This window comes from Daktulosphaira vitifoliae, unplaced genomic scaffold (assembly GCF_025091365.1).
Source record: "Daktulosphaira vitifoliae isolate Bord-2020 unplaced genomic scaffold, ASM2509136v1 Scaffold_1, whole genome shotgun sequence".
NCBI lineage: Eukaryota > Metazoa > Arthropoda > Insecta > Hemiptera > Phylloxeridae > Daktulosphaira > Daktulosphaira vitifoliae.
In genome coordinates this window covers 88,408,700-88,428,932 of record NW_026099572.1, presented here as the reverse complement: position 1 = coordinate 88,428,932, position 20,233 = coordinate 88,408,700, and the positions used below count along the sequence as shown (strand labels likewise).

The 20,233-nt window shown below is 24.3% G+C and overlaps 2 protein-coding genes across 3 annotated transcripts; both read left to right on the top strand.

The window, feature by feature from the left end:
* Positions 1-41: 41 nt before the first annotated feature.
* Positions 42-15,430, top strand: LOC126894183 (transmembrane protein 62-like). Of its 2 annotated transcripts, XM_050665006.1 has the most exons (14): positions 43-285; positions 532-643; positions 789-926; positions 5,295-5,596; positions 5,660-5,808; positions 7,187-7,345; positions 7,829-7,985; positions 8,750-8,872; positions 8,998-9,079; positions 9,731-9,853; positions 10,142-10,260; positions 10,913-10,968; positions 11,027-11,262; positions 14,857-15,430. In XM_050665006.1, exons 1-14 carry the CDS (start codon positions 247-249, stop codon positions 14,883-14,885), a joined length of 1,824 nt encoding a protein of 607 aa, XP_050520963.1. In that variant the 5' UTR covers positions 43-246; the 3' UTR covers positions 14,886-15,430. The 2 variants fall into 2 exon arrangements, with proteins under 2 accessions (XP_050520964.1, XP_050520963.1); XM_050665007.1 differs by lacking the exon at positions 14,857-15,430 and having other exon boundaries at positions 42-285; positions 11,013-11,195.
* A 1,598-nt stretch (positions 15,431-17,028) lies between these two features.
* On the top strand, positions 17,029-18,371 carry LOC126894198 (cytidine deaminase-like). Its single transcript, XM_050665029.1, has 2 exons — positions 17,029-17,308; positions 17,436-18,371. The coding sequence occupies exons 1-2, from the start codon at positions 17,251-17,253 to the stop codon at positions 17,834-17,836; spliced, it is 459 nt and encodes a 152-aa protein (XP_050520986.1). The 5' UTR covers positions 17,029-17,250; the 3' UTR covers positions 17,837-18,371.
* Positions 18,372-20,233: the final 1,862 nt, after the last annotated feature.

Here is a 20,233-nt window from a genome sequence, read left to right as displayed (position 1 = left end):
TATAGTCTGTGATATTAGTATATAAATGTAAATCAGACCAAGATGTAATTGATAAGAGTGATATTAGTGTATAAAAAATTTATCGTTTTGTCTTGGACTTTGTTATAAGAAATAGTATGCTAGGTTTTTAAAAAAATGTTATCATCTTTGAGAACGGGGGGAATATTTAAACTATAAATCATGTTTGATTTACACTTTAAAATGTGATCCAGTTAAAAATTAAACATTGGTTGATATAATATAAGAATGAATAATTTTACTGATAGACTTATATGGTTTCTACAGGTACGTAATTGTAACATTAACAAAATTGAAGTTAATGATAAATTAAAATAAATTTTAATAATATATCATACAAGATATTTATAATACTAATAGATATTTTTTTGTTAATTTAGTTGATATGTTTTTATAGCTATCATTTTTTATTTCAGTATTTGAATTTTAAAATTAATTTTTTTAATAACTAGTTATAATTTCTATTAAGAATATTTAATTATTTGAAGTAAACTTTTTTATTTTATCTTCTAGATTTCAGACTTACATCTGAGTATATTTCATGATTGGGGACGAGTTACAGAATTAAAGGAATTTTGTGAATTGACTGTTGATGCTATAAAACCGTCTGCTGTATTAGCCAGTGGTATAATACAATTATTACTTGATATAATTTTAAAGTTTTTAACATTATTTATAATTTTTTGATAGTATATGAATTTCATCATAAATTTCTTAAAATTCTTTTTAGATTATAAATTCAATTTAGTTTAACTAAGTAAAAATTTTAGGTGACCTTACTGATGCTAAAAATAAAAATGGAATAGGCTCAACCCAATATGAAAAAGAATGGTTAGCATATCATAATGTTTTAATATCTAGTAAAGTGTCTGAAAAAACCAAATGGTTAGATATTCGAGGAAATCATGGTTTGTATAATCAATTAATGTATTATTATCAGGGCCTAAGAAGATGAAACTTTCTTTTAATTATGTAGTGATTTTCATTTTTATAAATAATTTTAAATATTAGACATTTTATATCATTTATAGAAGTTATTGGTAGCATGTAATTTGGGGTCTAAATTATTATTAAATTTATTTTTAAGTTTTATTAATTTTATTACTATTTTTATAATTTATAACTTTTTTTTTGAGACTGGCGTTTCTAACTATTACATTATAAACTTTATTTATAATTTATGATACATATTTTAAAATTATACTTCAGTTATTAGATTTATAATTCACAATTCTTAGTTAATTTATTTATATAAGATGTTTATAGGATATGTAGTAGTTTGATTGTAGATTTAGAGTATTGTCTAAGAGTAGTTTAAAAGTAATTAGAAATTTTTTGTTTAGTTCTTTTGTTTTTGTAAATTCTAAATTAAGTTTGTCCGTATGAGGAGTTATTGTTTTTATAAATAATAAAATAGTGTCTGAGAACAGTGGAGTGGAAGCATAATATAGTTTTTAGTTTTAGTTATTATCGAGGTGGACATAATTCCCATGCACTTAGACCTGTTGGTCCATTTTGCGTACCTCATACCGAATTGTCTTGATTCAGTTTACCCACCTAAGTTTTAGCACCAAAATGTTATTACATTATACCTATTATGGTATAAGGGTGGATCATCAAGTCTTCCCTATGGAGTCCTTCTTTCTGGCAAAATTAAGTATTTCTCTGGGTCTTTGGTTTTTAATATCTTCTTTTTCAGGAAAAGTACTCAAGTAGTTTGATCTTAGTATGGACAAGGCTTCACATTCGCACATAATGTAAAATGAGTATTCCTCTTCTACTCCACACTTCCTGCACAATGGTGATTCTGATACCTCCATTGCGTCAAGATGTTTAAGCAAGTGACCATGCCCTGTCAGTAGATCAGTCAAAGTTTTAATTTGATGTTTAGTCGTGCTATTAAGATCATCCAGCAGTAGACCGGGAATCTTGATAAACATTTTTGATTGTCTAGGTACTACCAAGTACTTCCAGATTTTCCTGTGTTTTCTGCACCAATTCTTGGGTAGTGCATTGAGCGACTGCTCAGTGAGTCCTACCATTAGTTCTGGTTCAACATAGGTGTTCTTTGCTTCTTACCTGGCTAGAAAGTCAGCATTTTCATTTTCAGTGACACTGTTGTGTCCTGGTACCTACGCTAGTTTACCTTTGTTGAATCTCGATAGTGATTTTAAAGTTTTCCTACATTCGAGGACCAGCTTTGAATTCACCTGATCATTACAGAGTGCTTTCAAAGCCGCTTGACTGTCACTTAGGATAGTTATCTTCCTATTCTTGTATACCAGCAGGTTCTGAGACCCTACTAGTATCGCCATCACCTCTGCTTGGAAAACAGAAGGTGTTGTGCTTATATATGACATACTGACATTTATTTGTGGCTTTAGACCCCAAATGCCAGAACCTACCTTTCCTGATTTTTTGGATCCATCTGTATATATTACAAATCCTCCTTTTTCAGTCAGGTGGTTAATATTCCATTCTCTACGTGTAGTGATTTTCACTTTGTAGGGAATGTTATTCTTAAGAATTGGTTTGATATAGTCCAAAGAGTATTCCAAAAAGCCCTAGTCTATCTCTTTTATTATTTTACCGTGTTCTACTGTGTCACTCTGCAAAGTCCACATACCTAAGTTGTGGAATCTTAGTGCTGTGGCTTTGGCGTGAGCTTTAACCTCTAGATGCAGAGGAGACAATCTGATTAGTGCCTCTAATGCGACCGTTGGTGTAGTTCTTAATGCTCCAGTGATGGCTATGGCAGCCATTTTCTGTATGCGACTAAGTTTTTTCTTAGCTGTGACAAGTGCTATTCTGGTCCACCAGACTAGGGACCATACAATATCATAGGTTTAATCACTGAAGTGTATAACCAATACATAACTCTTGGTTTAAAACCCCATGTATTTCCCAAGGCTCTGCTGCAAGTCCACATTGTGAAAGCATTATATAAATTAGAATTAATTGATATTTCCAGTTATTAAAATCACTTTTATAAAATAAATTAATATTTATTTTTAATCAATTAAATGATTATTGATTTTTGAGGCTGATTACTCATAAAGATCAAGTTACAGGAAAGCTTTTATTTTTTAAATTATATTTCACATTAAACAATTTTTAATTTGAAATAATTTAGAATAATGCAAATATTCTATTACTATGCAGAACACTTCAAAAGCAGCTATTTTTAGTGAATAAAACCTCAAAGTTGAGATATTTGCTAGTTTTTTTATTTTTATTTTTAAGTATATTGTACTAAATTTAATTTGACATAAGATTATATATTCAATTCTTTAAAACATCAAATTTTTAAAAAATTACAAAAAAATTGATATGGTTTTTAAGCTTTCACAGTAGCTCGTTTAATGATTGCATTGAAACATAAAATATATATGAATTTAAACAAAAATATACGTATTTAAAGGTAATATATAATACAAAGAAGTATATACATTGGCAAGGAAAATGTGTGATGTATTCTCAATAAATATTTTTCAATGATAAATTAATTTTTAAAAATTATTTTAATATAAAGATAAAATTAAAAATAAAAATAACAACATTAACTGTTTTATTTATTATATATATTTACTGTAATAATATATTTACACCTAAAAATGAGCAAAACAATATAGTATGTATGATAAATACAATAATCTTACAAATACAATTAAAAATATGTAGGTGTCTCAAAAAGGCGCTACATTTGAAATCCAAGTCAACTAGATTCAAGAAAAAGAAATGCATCCTCAGAAAGATACATTTTGGTGTGAAATTTGCATGGAGGGTTTGATTGGTCTTTACTTTTTTGTAAGGAAATGCTGACACAGTTTATAGAGTTCATTACTGTACTCTCACTGATTTTCTGTAAAGGAATAATTAATTTTAGAGTATTTAATTTAGTACGTAAATTTCTTATATTTTGATAATAGTCAGAAAATACACTTTTTTACATTTAAATTACTGTCTAATTTAAGTTTACATATATTACAATAATAAGTTTTATATATATATTGAGATTACAAAATCTGTAAGCTTTTTATTTTTAATATTTGACTATTTGCTAGATACAGATGCGGTTTTATTTGTGGCGGCACTGGTGGTCAGTTGATTGGCGAGTCCCTCGATTATTTTGACTGCCTCTATGTAGGTTTGAGTTAATATTCGGCCGCGTAACACTTATATATAACAATGTAATTATTTTTCTGCTCATGCTTGACCTTTTTTCTTTCGTATTTATAGTGCTGCCGCCATATTATTTTCCTGTTTGTTCTTTAGCAAATATTTAACTTGTGTGCAGCTCTGTTGTCCTGAAATTTGTACACATCTTTCTTCATTACACTTTAGTTCTCGGTGTCTTGCCAGTCATCGTCATCATCAGCTTTGCTATTAAGTTTTGCACTACCGGTCATCCAATTTCCTGCTATCCATTAAATTTTAAACTTTGCCATAATTGGCTCCAACACAACATTCACAAAACCAAACTGATAAGTATTCTTTTGATGTTTGCTTGTAGTTCTTTGTTTAATTTTACATAATTGTATTGTTTGTGCCATTTTAACAATGGCTTCAATGCTTCAATAATTTTTAATTTCTTCATAACATCAGTTAATGTATATTACTTATTAATATTTGAAATTAACAAAGACAAAGTATTCTTTTTCAATGGTGTGTCAAGTTTAATTTTACAAGAAATAAACTAGTAACAACCATTATGAAAAGAACGTATTACTTCTACAATAATCGAAACTGAACTGTTTATCATTGTAATTTTTTGAACACATTTCCCTATATTGTGATACGATGACTGGGGGGAATTTTTCAAAATTATTAGGCTAATAGCTTCAAATAGATGTATTTTGTGATTTTTTGATGTATCATTAAGTAAACTCAGACTATAAGGAGTGAAGTAATTGTATTTTGACACAAAAAAAAATAAAGATAGAGTATAACCGATAACTACAAGTCAAAGTTAAAATATTTGATAAGTGTAGTCTATCAAACTATAAAATAAATGGATCAAGGTGAATACTATTATACGCTAGTTTTATTCATTGAAAGAAAACTCATTTATGTGATAAAACTTGGATAATTTATTTTCATTGTAATATAGTTAACATACTATATTCAACATTTATAAAGCTGATTTGTCAACATTATAGCCTAAAATCCCTTAAAAGATAGGCTCCTGTTATAGAGATCAAATTTTTTATAATTAAAATTTTCTTGTATATAAATTAATAACTATTATTTAACTAATGAAAATGAATGGTTTTCAGATAGTTTTGATGTGCTAAATGAATATTCATCCAATAATTTCTATAAAAAATATTCTATTCAAGGCAAGAAATACTCTCGATCATATAGTTATTCAGTTACAAATCAAGCAGGAATGAGAATAAAATTTATTGGTGTTGATGCTTGTTTAGAACCTGGAATAAAAAGACCATTTAATTTTATTGGAACTCTGAACTCTTATGAAATAAATAATTTGAAAAAAATGATAAAAAACAACAAAGATCCTGTTATTTGGTTTGGTCACTATCCAACATCATGCATTCTTGTAGAAGGAAATGAAACTGTAAATATAATGTCTTCTAAATTATTTAAATCAAATTTGAATATAATTTTATGTATAATTTAGATTCGGAAAATAATTGGCAAAAGTTCTAAATCAATTGTGTATTTATGTGGTCATTTACATACATTAGCTGGATTAGTACCAGAAATGTATACTATTCATAAAGAAGGGTTTGCAGAATTAGAATTAGGAGACTGGAAAGATGGAAGAATGTAAGTAATAAAATTAAACTATGTCGGTTTTTCTAACGTCTAATATTATAAAATATTATTTTATTACTAATTCCCCAAGCCATAATGAGGTTATGTCAGCCAATTTAAAAGTTCTGAAAAATTATTGAATTTAAAACTGACCCTAAATAAATGGGATAAAGGCTAAGGAGAATATTATTTAATTTTGAAGTGTTTGTCTAGTAATAGTTGCCCGGGATGAGTTTGGGTATGAAAAATATGGCTGACTTTTTTTTTTAGAAGCCTAAACTAATTCAAACTAAGTATAAAAATAACATTTTGGGCTCAATTTGATCCAAAATTTATTTCATTCAGATCCTTTTCAACCCAATCAAAATTTTAAGCCTAATCCGGCTTGGATCAAATTTAAAAAAAACAATCAAGTCCCATTTGACATGATCTATTCAAAGACTTTAATTTAAAGGGTTTTAATAATTGTTTAAGTTTTATTCATTAAATTTTATTTTCAAAGAAAATAATGTTTTATGTAATTTTTTTTTTTCATTTGATGACTGTACACAATCCAATATCAAAATTTTATTGATTCAACCCAACTTGGTTCATTTTTTTTTCAATTAAGTTCTAAACTGGCCTGATCTAAACTATGAAATCAGGACCAGTTTAGGCATGGTTAGCCCAATCTGTTTTGAACCTTGTATAAAAGTTGGAAAATATTAATATTAATATTGATTTTATGGTTCAGATCAGGCCTAAAATTTTACATTTTTATTTAAGTTGAATCAGACTTTCTCTTAAAAAATCTGGGCTTTATTTTTATGGCCTGGAACTTTTTTTTTTTATTAATTTTTAATTTTATTTTGAAGATAAATATGTTACCATTAAGAAAAATTAAGTTGATATTAGTATAATAAGTTCACATATTATGACTTCTAAAATAATAGGATGGAACAACTTTTGTAAGAAGTTTAGATAAAAATTACAATTAATAATTTAGTGTTCTATAGTGGTATTAGAAATAATATAGGATCACTTTTAGTCAATAAATTTGAACATGTATCATGATCAAACATCAAACTTAATCAAAAAATTTTAAAATGAGATTGTAATATTTGAAGGTAAGAGTTTTCCTAATATTTTGATTTTTTTAATTTTGTTTAAAAACAGAATGTATTTATATGTTTTTAGTGATTAGGCCTAAATGGTATAAGTCCATTTAAATATATTTTTTTTTAAGAATTCAATAACCCCATTTAATGTATATTGAATGTACTATTATTATTATTATCAAAGAATAATTGTATTCATATTGATGATATCAAATAAAATTATATATTTGAAATATTTATTTCTTAAAACTATTATTTTTTTTTAATCAGGTGTTATATTATTTGATTTATAGGTTTAGGTTATTGGCATTTGATAGAGGATCGCTTTCATTTACTGATGTTCGACATGGAAAATGGCCAGTTGTATTAATTACAAATCCTAAAATACCATGGTTATACGTAAATTCCGTAGAAACACTTGAAGATCAAATTATGAATAATAAATTTATCAGGTTGAAACATTTTTAATTTTTATTAATAGGTGCTATAATGTTTTAGTTATTTTAATAGTTTTACTAAAATTATATATTTTAATTTTATAAATATATACATTGAAAGTAGTGTCAGTTATTGCAGCATAAAATTAGATTATGTATACAGATTTTAAGTATTTTATAAAATTTAAAAATATATATTTCTGCTATTTAAATTTTAATTGAGTATAAATAAAAATCATAGAAGATTTGTTTTTTAATTAAAGTTTATTAAGAATAACTGAAGCACAAATATTTGCAGTTAAGATTTTTGATTTTGTATCATTATTTATATTTATGCTACTCACTGATAGTATATTTTAATTTTTATATTCCGAATTTTTATATTATTTTAAACAAGATTTTTTAATATATTTTAATTAGTTTAGTGTGTAATTATTTGTTATTATTCTGAATCAAACATTATACTCTTTAATTTACTTATAAATTGTTTAAATGTAGAATATTAGCATTTTCTCTGGATACCATTCAAAATGTTTTAGTTAAGATAAATTCTGAAATGGAATGGAAAAATTGTATTAATGTGGGAAATAATAGTCCTATGTATGTAACTGAATGGAATGCAAATCAATACATTCAAGGAATTCATACTATTCATGTATGTATTTAAACAAAAAATAATTTTTAATGGAATATTATAAAATAACTTTTAATTTATTAACACAATTAATATTTATCTATGAACAGAAATTATTCTAAGTTTTTATTACTAAAAGAATATAAAATTGATATTTTAAAAGTTCTATATTTTATAGTTAGTTTTATATTTGCGAGTAATCAAAAAATAAATTAAGAAAATTTTGATTTGTTTTTCAAGTGACTAGGAAATTAACTTTAAGGTTAAAAATGTATTAAATTTAATGTAACTGACAATTTAACTGTATATTTTTAGATATCGATTATATTAAAACTAAACTTGCTGGAATAATCCTAAATAATATGGAATCCCAGAATTTCTTTTTAAAGGATATTATGTTTATTTTTGATTACAGGTTGATGTATTAAGCAACTTATACATCTTCAAAAGTGCATTTTGTAGGAAAGCTAAAAAAAAAAATATAATGTCTTAAATTGTTCTACAATAGGCCTTATCATTATTTTTAATTTTATAAGAGTATCAGATTTCATAACTGTACTGAATTTTAAAAACTGTAAAAAACAAAAATAAGTTATCATAATCTTTAGATATAATATTCGATTCGCTTATGTTTTATATCATAAAATATTACTTTTATAAAGTTACTTATTGTTTAAAACTATAATTTTCAAATATAACATATTTTAGGGATTATAAATAATTTGCATGAAAATCACAATTAAAAAAACATTGCTATTAATTTTTAAATAATTTTGGTTTATCAGGTTAGAGTCGAAGATGTACAAGGAAGAACACATGAAATTAGTCAATCCTTTACTTTAGATAGTAACATTTCTATAATAAAAAATTTCGCACAATGGCCTTTAAATTTATACTTTCCAAATGTGGTTAGTGATTTATTTTCTTTTTAATATCTTTAAATTGGTGTTATTTGGCATGTAAATTTTTATTAGATTTTATTATTTATCACATTACAATACTTTTTAATAAAATTCAATTATTTTTGTTACAGCTTTTGACTATATTTATGGCTGCAATTGTAGCAAATTGTTTACCTCTTTTATTTTATCGATTTATTAGCAAGTGTACAAAGTGTAAGTTATTATCATTTGAAAATTATTCAATTTAAAAATAAATTTATTGTTGATTTGTTGCAAATAATTTTTAGCTATATTAGTATATCTTTATATTTTAATTTTAGCTATATTAAACTAGATATAACTAAAATATCCTGTATATATCCCTTATAAAAATTATGCTATTGGGTTTTTACTATCATTCAATTGTTAAAATGTTACTTATTATATTTGGTTTTATAATCCCATAATACATAAAGATTTTTGTACGGTTATTTTAATTTAAAGCAATAAAATGAAAATTTCTTTTAAATTTAATTTTATTTATTACTCTAAATTACTATGTAATTGATGTATAAAAATTACAATTTATTTATTATAAATAATAAGTATACTGTAAAATTTAACATAAATTAATATTTTATGTTTTTTACTATTAGTTTACAATTTATTTTAGAGGGAATATATATTTTTTTTTAAATTTTTGTACTTTAAATTACCATAAATTTTTTTGGTCATTTTTATCTATTTTTTATTTAATTAATTTTTTTAGTAATTATTAAACCCTCAGACATTACATTATATTTATTAAGTTTTAAACTAATATATATATATATATATATATATATATATGTGTGTGTGTACGTTTATTTATTCATTGTTTAATAGATCACATTAGCTACAGTACTCAAAGAACCTTAATAAGCAAATATTCCAGAAAAATGGTTTTATTGACAAGCTTAAACTGTATGTTTTATCCATTAACAATATATTCAATTATTCTATGTCTAGGTAATATTTCATTCTAATTTATGTTACTAATGTTTTTGAACACTTCAATTAAATTTTTAAATTTCATTATAAGCAGTTAGTATAGCTTGGTTTGGAATGTGTCATGCCTTGATACTCAGGTATCAAGGTTTGATTTCATACTGCTGAACTGTAAAGTTTTTTCCATCCTCTTTCATATGAGAATTAAGTTTCTTAGTTAAGATGACAACAAAAAACAAAATTAGAGTTAACTTCAATATTTATATATATTTTGTTTTTAATAATATTTTATTTAATTCATATAAACAGGACCTTGGGCTGTTGGTGGTTTATTAACAGATAGTATTGGGTGGATTTTTCCATGGGGTATTTATATCAATGGAAAATTTATCAAGGATCCTCTTACTTATGCTTATGGATTTGCACAGGTTAATATATTTTGTTTAAAAAAAATTTTTATTATACATAATTATGAATTATTAAATTTTCCTTAAATAATAGTAATTTTTTTGGTTTGTAGTATTTATATTTCAATTTATTATTAGTTAAATTAATAGGGACAATCAAAGTGGTGTAGGAGGTGCCATACCTGGGATTATTTGTTTATTAACAAAAAAATCAAATAATAAAAAATACAATACATATATACACCCTAGCTACCAATCTATTGATATGTATTAGAGTTTTGTCAATGTAAAACAAATTCTGTGGTAACAGTTACTAACAAATATTTTAAAACCATAAATGTTATTTGGGGGAGTTAGGATCAATTTTGTAAGATCAATGAATAGGAAAGTAAAATGTATTGTTTGTTTATTTCTAAACTTATTAAAAATAGTTTATAATATTAATTAGTTACGTTATTTAGACTGCAGAAAAATATCTGCAGGCATCTAATTATTAGAAAATTAAATACATAAATTGAAAAATAAATATTACAACCAAAAAAAATTCTCTTAATTATTTTAAATTGGTAGTCAATGAAAAATTAATTACTCTGTATATGTGAATATGTTAGAGCTATCATGAATGTTTATAAAAATATTCTGAATAAGTTTTATGTATGTTTTTCTTTTTCAGATAATTACTTTTCAGTTACCTTTAAATTGTATACTTGGTCATCACCTGGATATTAAGTATAAATGAAATTATCTTTTAGTATTAATATATATCAATTCAGTATTATTTATTTAGAATGCAATCAATGGTTAACATAAAATTTTCATTTTTTACATCTCCTTTTATCTGTGTGGATGTAATATTTTTTTTGTTAATGGCTTGGCAAAGTTTATGTTGTCTGTGGTTCTGGGGAGCATATGGTTCTATTGCTACTATTTTTGGTCCTCTAAAAACATGGTCCATATTTGTCGCACTTTGGCTTTGGATTCAAGCAAGAAAAATTTCAGTAAAAGATATTAAAAACTCTCTTGGTAAAAAATAATGATATAATATACAGATGGAACAGATGTAACTGATAACTCATATAACTTATGATCTTTATAACATTTTATACTCTTTACTTCTGTCCTTTACATAATATGGACTAACATTTGATACCATAGGAAAATTGTAAATCATTTTCATGTAAACATTGTCTTATTACGTTATTTACTGGTAGTACTGTTATACGATTTCTTTTCTCTGGATAATAATAACCTTTAACGCGCTTTTAGGCCAGTCACAAAGGAGTAGTTTAGTGAATGGCGGAAAAAATTCCCAACCAAATTTTTTTTTTAAAAAAAAGTTGAATTAAAATATGTATAATGACATACTAAAAGTCCTCATCGATTGGACTTGATCTTTTTTTTTTACATCCTCGCAAAAGTTCAAAAATATGAGCTTTTTTAATTTTCTCAAAAAATATTTAACTTACAAAAAAAAGTTTCGTTCAAAAGTTGTGGGTTATTCCATGTGAAATCACCTAATGTGTGTGCTGGTATAGTTCAGAAATTTATATCATAGACTTCTTAAAGGTCATTGACAACAAAAATAATATTTTTTTTTTATNTCATAGACATCTTAAAAGTCATTGACAACAAAAATAATATTTTATTTTTTTTATAATTGTTTTTTTACCAGATAGTGCATTTTTTATAATTAAAAACATGAAAAAACAGCCTATGTTCTAGAGCCTATAACTTCACATCCAAATAAGCTATCACTGTGGAACTAGCACTGTTTTACTCATATTAAATAGTACTTCAATTTCATTCTTAAGTTTATAAATTTTGAATTTTTTTGAACATCGAAATTTTTATTTAAATTTTGCAGTATTTTAATAGCAAAATTTGAAGGACAAAAAATTTTGTAATTAAAATTTTTTTTTTTTTTGAGAAACTTTTAGTAATATTCTTTTAACCCATATCATATTTGAATTGATTTATAATTTTTTTTGTATCGTTTTACGGTCTTGAACATGCAAGGTTTGCTGAAAATAGCCAACTTTATCATCTCATTACACAAAAGTGACTGAACGAATTTTTTTCAAATTTACATAGTACTTTCCTTTGCGCAATTAAAACGTTTGGTGAAAATTTTATGATGGAGAAATAATTTTAACGCTACTTATAGAATTTACAAAATTTACAATTTGCGTATTATGGAAAATCCATAAACAACATAATTTTCAACACTCAATTTTAATTTCTAGTATTTATTCTGCGTTCTGTAGTATACTAAGTTATTGGGACTCATAAAAAAATCCTAGGAGCAATGGCTAAGTTCGGAAAAGCTCTATTACTTTTCTTCATAAAGTTAATTACATCAATAGATATTGTTGATTCTTCAACTACGTTTTGACAAATTAAGAATTTTTCAAATAAATATACCCAAAAATATCTTTTTCATCTTCAGATTGAAGATGTAATACCAAGTCCATATTATGAATATGTTGAAACTTTCATGGATTGTCATATTATTTGAAAAGCTTGAGGATTTATCCATGTTTGCATTGTTTTGGTGCACAATTCCAGTAAACTATGTAGTTTTTCGTCTAATCATTGTTGTTCTTTTATGATATTCAGTGTGTCCTTTACTGGTACCATTGTGAATAACGAGACTACCTCGAAGCTGACCAGAATGTCTCCATTTCCCAGTCGGTTTGTTGCAATTTTTCCCCAAAATCAGTCGAGTTTTTTACATAGGAAGATGTTTTTCCAGTGTAGGTTTTCAAAATTTGTGCTTAGTGACCTTCCAGGTTATATGGTTAAATTGCAAACGTGGATAAATCCCCAAGCTTTTCAAATACCAAGTCCATATATTTAGATCTAATAATTTTTTGTTTTCAAGAATTAACCTATTATTATATAACTTCGAGGTAGTCTCGATGAAATGAAAAAAATTGGAAAATAAATTTTAGTACTCATATTAAATGTAATGTAACTCGAAAAATATTTGTTTAAATAAAAATATATAAGATACCTTTTTTAAAAAATTGTTTTTTAAACAACTTTTGTACGAAACTTTTTTTTGTAAGTTAAATATTTTTTGAGAAAATTAAAAAAGCTCATATTTTTGAACTTTTGCGAGGATGTAAAAAAAAAAGCTCAAGTCCAATCGATGAGGACTTTCAGTATGTCATTATACATATCTTAATTCAACTTTTTAAAAAAAAAAAAATTTGGTTGGGAATTTTTTCCGCCATTTTTCCTTCGTTGACTGGCCTATTTATACAGAAATGATTATCTCTAATCTTTATTCTATAAAAATAGAAACATCGTATGTCAACTACGATTGTTCGGTGGTTAGCCAAGTTAAAAGTGATAACAATTATTAATTTGAGTGATTCTATCATTGTAATCATATTTTATTATAGGATATTCCTTGTTAGAAGATTTGATAATCAATACACTTATTCACTATTATACACGTTAAAATGTATGATATATTAACTTATTTAATTAATAACTTAACATGTTTTCTATAATTTTTTTAATATTCTTATTTATACTACTACTTGTTATTTCATGGAAAAGAAATCGCGAACTGTAACTAGTGAATAACGTAATAAATGTTTACTCAATATAATATCGACTAACATTTGAAACCATGGGAAAATTGTAAAAAAAAAATCAAAATTTAACAAACTTAAAAATGCTGTATAAACGTAACTACAGAATTAAAATAAGAGTTTTTGATACCAAAAAATTTTTTTTAACTTATCTATAAAATGGCTATCTTCAAATCTTGCAAAAAAATTTAATAAAAAAATTAATTTTTAAAATATTTTTTGTGATTGCAAAAAATAACGTAAAACATATTTTAAATATAGTTCTATATTGTAAAAATTGATTAAAAAAAAAAGTATAAAATGTTATATAGATAAGTTATATGAAATGTCAGTTAGATCTGTTCCATTCTGTCTATATATATATATATATATATACAGAGTGATTTTTTTTATCATAACCCACTCAATTACTTATAGAATAAATATAACTTAAACATTTTCTTTTTTTTAGTTATTTTTAGTTATAGATTATTCTTGAATTTTTAACTTTGTGATACTTTTTAAGTTCATCCCTTATACTTTGTAAGGGTTTCAACTTTGTTTTTTTTTAAATGGGAACACATATTTTGAATTTAATTAAATATTTGAGTTTTTAATTTAGTAGTAAATGAGATCTGAATTTTTAATATAACTTTATTAGTTAGATATCATTTATTTGATATAAACATTTAAAGTTTCAAATTTTTGAATTGATATAAAATATTTTATTAAATTCAAAATATGTGTTCCAATTTAAAAAAACAAAGTGTAACAGATGAACTTAAAAAGTATCACATACTTAATAATTCAAGAATGTGTAACTAAAGATAGCCAAAAAAAAAATGTTTAAGTTATATTTATTCTGTAAGTAATTGAGTGATTTATGATAAAAAAAAACATCCCTGTATATATAGTAAAAAAAAGTTAATGATTAATCAAAAATTACTTCTTGTACCTATTTAATCATTCTTAAAAACAATTTTTTTTATGAATTTAATAATCAATTTTTTATGTTGTTATTTTATTTTATGTTAAGGAAGTATTGAAAAACTGAATAATAGTTGAATAATTCTTTCTGAATTTGAACTAAACAATGAAGACTTATATTCTAGGTACCTATTTTAGTTATACATAACATATTGAACCATTTTAAAATTATAGTATTTTATTTTAAATGTAAAATTAAATTGTACATATAGTTTTTTATTATTTTGATGCATTGTATAGAGTAATATTGAAATTCTTCAAGTTAGTTTAACTTTGTATGTTTTATTAATAATGATTTTAAAACTATCCTCTTTTATTATTGTGATATTTATTTTATTATTTTTGTATAATTAGCACCACCAATTTTTTATTATGTAACTATTATACCAAAGTGTGATATCTATTATGTTATCTTAAAATATTTAAAATTGTTACGTTAAATAATCTCTAGTGATTTTTAGTTAAATACATATTATTACCCACTACTAAATTGTTTATTAGCTTCGATGAGAACCTGAGTTTATTCTAGCTGAACCTATCATAGTCAAAATGAAAAAAAACCTTCAATTTTAGAATTTTAAAAATTATGTCTAAATTACGCTACCATTAAAAACAGCATTATAAAAAAAATTGTCTATATTTAAAACTTTTTTAAAAACATTGATCCTTTCGAAATTTTAACTCAATATAGAATAGAATATGAGCTTTGTTTTAATAAACTTTTTGTAAAAATTGAATAAATAACTTAAGTACAGGAAGGGTTTTAAAGAGACTAATGTATGTAAATTTTGTTAATAAATCGATTTTTGAAAATGTTACGAAACTATTACGATTTTTTTATACTATATTAAATTAAAGGCTATTGAAACGTACCACAATATTTTAAAAAAATGTCCCCGTAGTTGTATTCAATTATAAAAATAAGAAAAAATTATTTTCAATTGAGCAAAAAAAAAAAAATTATTTAAGTAAAACTTAACAGATTTGGGTCAAAAATGTTTTTTTATATCATTTAATACTTGTCCCAAATTTGCCACTTCCTCACTGTACTGAACTTTATTTTTATTAAATATATTTTTAGTTCCGTAAGAATGTTAAATAATTATTTTCCTTATACACTAAATTCTGATTACCCTCCTATTCATTTATCCTCTGAGACCTACTTGTTCATAATTACTAAACAATTTTCCCGATAATGAAAAATACGAGATGTTTACCAAAAGCAGTGTATCATACAAAAAAGGTTTGATCAGACAAATTTTTTTTATGATATTTACAAGATTGGCTGCTTTGTTGGCACAATGATATTTATAATCTAAATTAAATAGATGTATATATTTTGTCGAAGTTGAGCGTTTTTTAAGGATTTTATTATTTGTATTTAAAGGTTTTTGTGATCTATTGTACATTTTCTATATTCTGTATATGACAGTAATCCTCACTCTGCTTGTTTCACAAACTAGTGGTTCCTTTATTTTCATAAGATGTTAATAAGTTAATTTCGTATATCCTATGCGAAGTCTCTGTATTACAGTGTTATTTCTTCTCAATACTATGTTTTTCCAGGAGTATATTGAGCTTTTGATTTCGTTAAGTTAAATATTTTGATTTATCTAATAGTTTGCTATTATCCCATATGTCTATGTTTTTTATATCTGTAGAAGTTTTGTTGAATGTTGGTCTATCGGTTGTTCTTTGTTTACTTTTTCATTTATGTTACAGTGTCTGGGGGTCAATACATAAAATGCTCGTTCTTTTTATTTATCAATATAAGTAGTTTTAATTTTTTATCTTACTTTCCATAACAGTTTTATTACAAAAAAAAAAATATTCGATACTTTTCAATACATACATAGTGCAACTATTACATATACTTCATATTTTTCAAACTATTATATTAATTTTTTTCGTCAGAATTAATAATAGAGTGTGCATGATTTTTAAATGAATTCATTGTAAATTAAAGAAAATAATTATAAATTTAAAAGTGATTGTACAACAATTGCAACTGTTCATATCTGAGCAACTTTCGACAAGTTGTAGCAGATGAACAATGTACTAATGTTTAGCTTGTTGATCTACCCCTCCAATATTTTTAGTAGTCCCAGTGATAAAATGAACATTATCTGTACAAGATAACAGAACCTTTAGCCTAAACAGTACCTTATCATTATCACAGAACAAATGAAACATCTGTCTAATAGTAATGCACTGGTATGTAAAAATTAACAATACTTGTTATTAAAATTCAAGGTAATTAAGTCAATTAAAATTATCATAATATAAATTTCTTAGTTTTTATCTATAAGAAAGATGTTAACCAACTATTTTATCTCATTTAAACGTATTAAACATATGAGTACTTGTATAAAGTGTTAGTTTTTCATTTGTATTTGATTATTACATATCAAGTTGTTTGAAATTCAATTTTTAATTACTCTATATGTTTCAAATGGAGTCTCCTGTCAAAAGTTTTCAAGTTGTCTCATTAAATGAATTAAGTAAATTTTTTTCTTATTAAAGTAATATTTTATATACATAGTTGTCGATGAAGACTGAAATCATTTGTGATAATAATTAAGTCTATGAATTTTTTTTTAATTATAAGATTCTATATGTTTATATTAGGCACTGAAGATCAACTCCTTGTATCTAAAAGTGTTTCAGCCAGGGAAAAAGCGTATATTCCTTATAGCAACTTTAAAGTAGGGGCTGCTCTGAAATGTGATGATGGTACTGTAATTACTGGTTGTAATGTAGAAAATGCATCTTATGGTTTGTCTATATGTGCAGAACGCACAGCTATAGTGAAAGCTGTGAGTGATGGAAAACAATCTTTTGTAAAAATTGCTGTATCTGCTAATAATAATAACGAATTTGTGGCTCCTTGTGGAGCCTGTAGACAATTTTTAAGTGAATTTACAAAACTTAACCATGATATTATTATTTTATTATACCAGACAGCTGGTTCTAAAGTATTAGTGACCAGTGTAAAAGAATTACTTCCATTAAAATTTGAGTTTAAATGAATTATGATAAAAATAGCATTATAAAAATGTTAAATGAATATTATTGTTAACAGTTTTATCTAGATATACAAATTTTTTTGTATATGATAACAAAATAATTAATTTTCATGATAATACACTTAATGCATATTTATTTGTATTTAAATTTACCTGAAAATTTGGAAGTTTAAATAATATATTATTTAATTTCCTTATCTAAAGAGTTTAACACACAATTTATTAAAAAGATATATTGTTATAAAAATGTAAAATTAAATCAAATATATTTTTAACAATTATTTTAAGTTAATTATGAAATACTATTTTGTGAAACTAAATATCAAAGACTAGATAATTAAAATAATAATATGACATTTTATTTTATTTATTCATTTTAATTGATCTATATCTTTGACAGCACTTGTTAACTTATCAAAAATAGTAGTTTAAAAGAATTTAATTAAATTTTATGTTAATTATAATATTTTATATTTTTTAAAATTATACAAGGATATTCTTTAATTATGCTTAATGAAATATATTAGATACATTCTTACGCTTTTAATATTTATTGTGTTAATAGGAACTGACTCTTATAGATTATTAACGATCACTCTGTATTAAACAATGCTTAAAGTAATGAAAATTTTTCTATAAAGATGTTTTGTTTATTCAATCAAACCTTCATAAAATAAATAAAAATATAGGTTGTCATTTGAAAAATAAAAATTGATGATAGTTTAATCTATAAGGAATGAGAGTCAAAATGAATTTTTTCTCGTAAAGTAGATCAACAAAGAATTATTGCACAAAAAAAAACCAAAAATTATTATCTCTTATATTATTAAAAAAATTCGTAAGACTTAGTTAAAAAATATCATTAACTTTATTACACATTTATAAGAAGTTAACTTACACAAATTTCTTATTAATGAGTATTAAATTTTTTTTATTAAAAAGTATAAGTTTTGAATTCTATTATAAAAATATGGACATAATTTGTTATTAAAACAGTCTCGTACATACATACAACTATAAGTTAATAATATTTAAAGTAGCTTATATCTCTAAGACAATTGTCGGGTGCACTATTGGTTGATCAACAAATTTGGAATTTAACTTAGAAATTTTGAAAAGTANATAAACGATAACTTAACTTAGAAATTTTGAAAAGTAAAATATTTTCTTTCAATATGTGTCAAACAAATAAAATTCATAAAAACACAACGTGTCAACTTATAAATAAACATATTAAAAAATTATCATATTATTATATTAAATATTAATTACATATATTTATGTGCCTCACATTCATCAACAACAAATTAATGAAAATATTAATGGAATACGGAAATCTAACAAAAAAACCCAGCACAAGGGGGTCGCGGCACAGTGGTGACGTGGCATAGTTGGATCAAGTATAATGATATCTGACAGTGATTAAAATCACTATCAAAACTAAACGCTTCGATGCAAACCTTTAGATAGTGTTTAATTTTAAAAAAATTGGTATATTATTCCAAAAGCTACATGATCTGCTAGTTCCTTATTAATATCTTGATTAAGATAAAGTATGTCAAATGAAAAAGTTATTATTAAAAAATATTATTTTTCATAAAAAAATTGTGTTCATCCATATACTTTTCAATATGTTATAGCATTATAAATTTAAAAATATAAAAAATAAAATCGAGAATTTTCACACGAAAATAGCATTCGGTAGCCATTTTCACCGTGAAGATAAAATAAAGTCCGAAATTTTTTTTTCGCATAATAAAGTAAATTACATTAGCTTTAATTTAAGATATATATAAAAGTGTCAGACCTTCCGGAACATTTTCAAAAGTTAAGTTGAAAAAGTTAATTTTTTGTGAAAAAGTTGTCATTTTAAATCCCCCCCTGTGGGCAGGTTAAGTGTCAGATTTACAAAAAAAATATACCAAATGATAAGTAAAGACATCAAGCATCTATATAAAAAAAAATTATATTGATATGTTCATTTTTGAAAAAGTTAGAGCATTATTAAGTTAAAAATATAAAAAAAAATTATTTTACAAAAATCGTAATTTTTTATTAACTTTGATGTCAACTTTCACCACGAAGACAAGTCCAGAGGTCAAATTTTTTTTTTTCAAAATAAAGTATATTACATTAGCTTTAATTTAAGATATATATAAAAGTGTCAGACCTTCTGGAACATTTTCAAAAGTTAAGTTGAAAAAGTTAATTTTTTTTGAAAAAGTTGTCTTTTTAAATCCCCTCCTGTGGGCAGATAAAGGGTCAAATTTACAAAAAAAAATATACCAAATGATAGGTAAAGACATCAAGCATCTATAAAAAAAAAATTATATTGATATGTTTATTTTTGAAAAAGTTACAGCACATTTACGGGGAACGAGGGAAAAAAAAATTATTTTA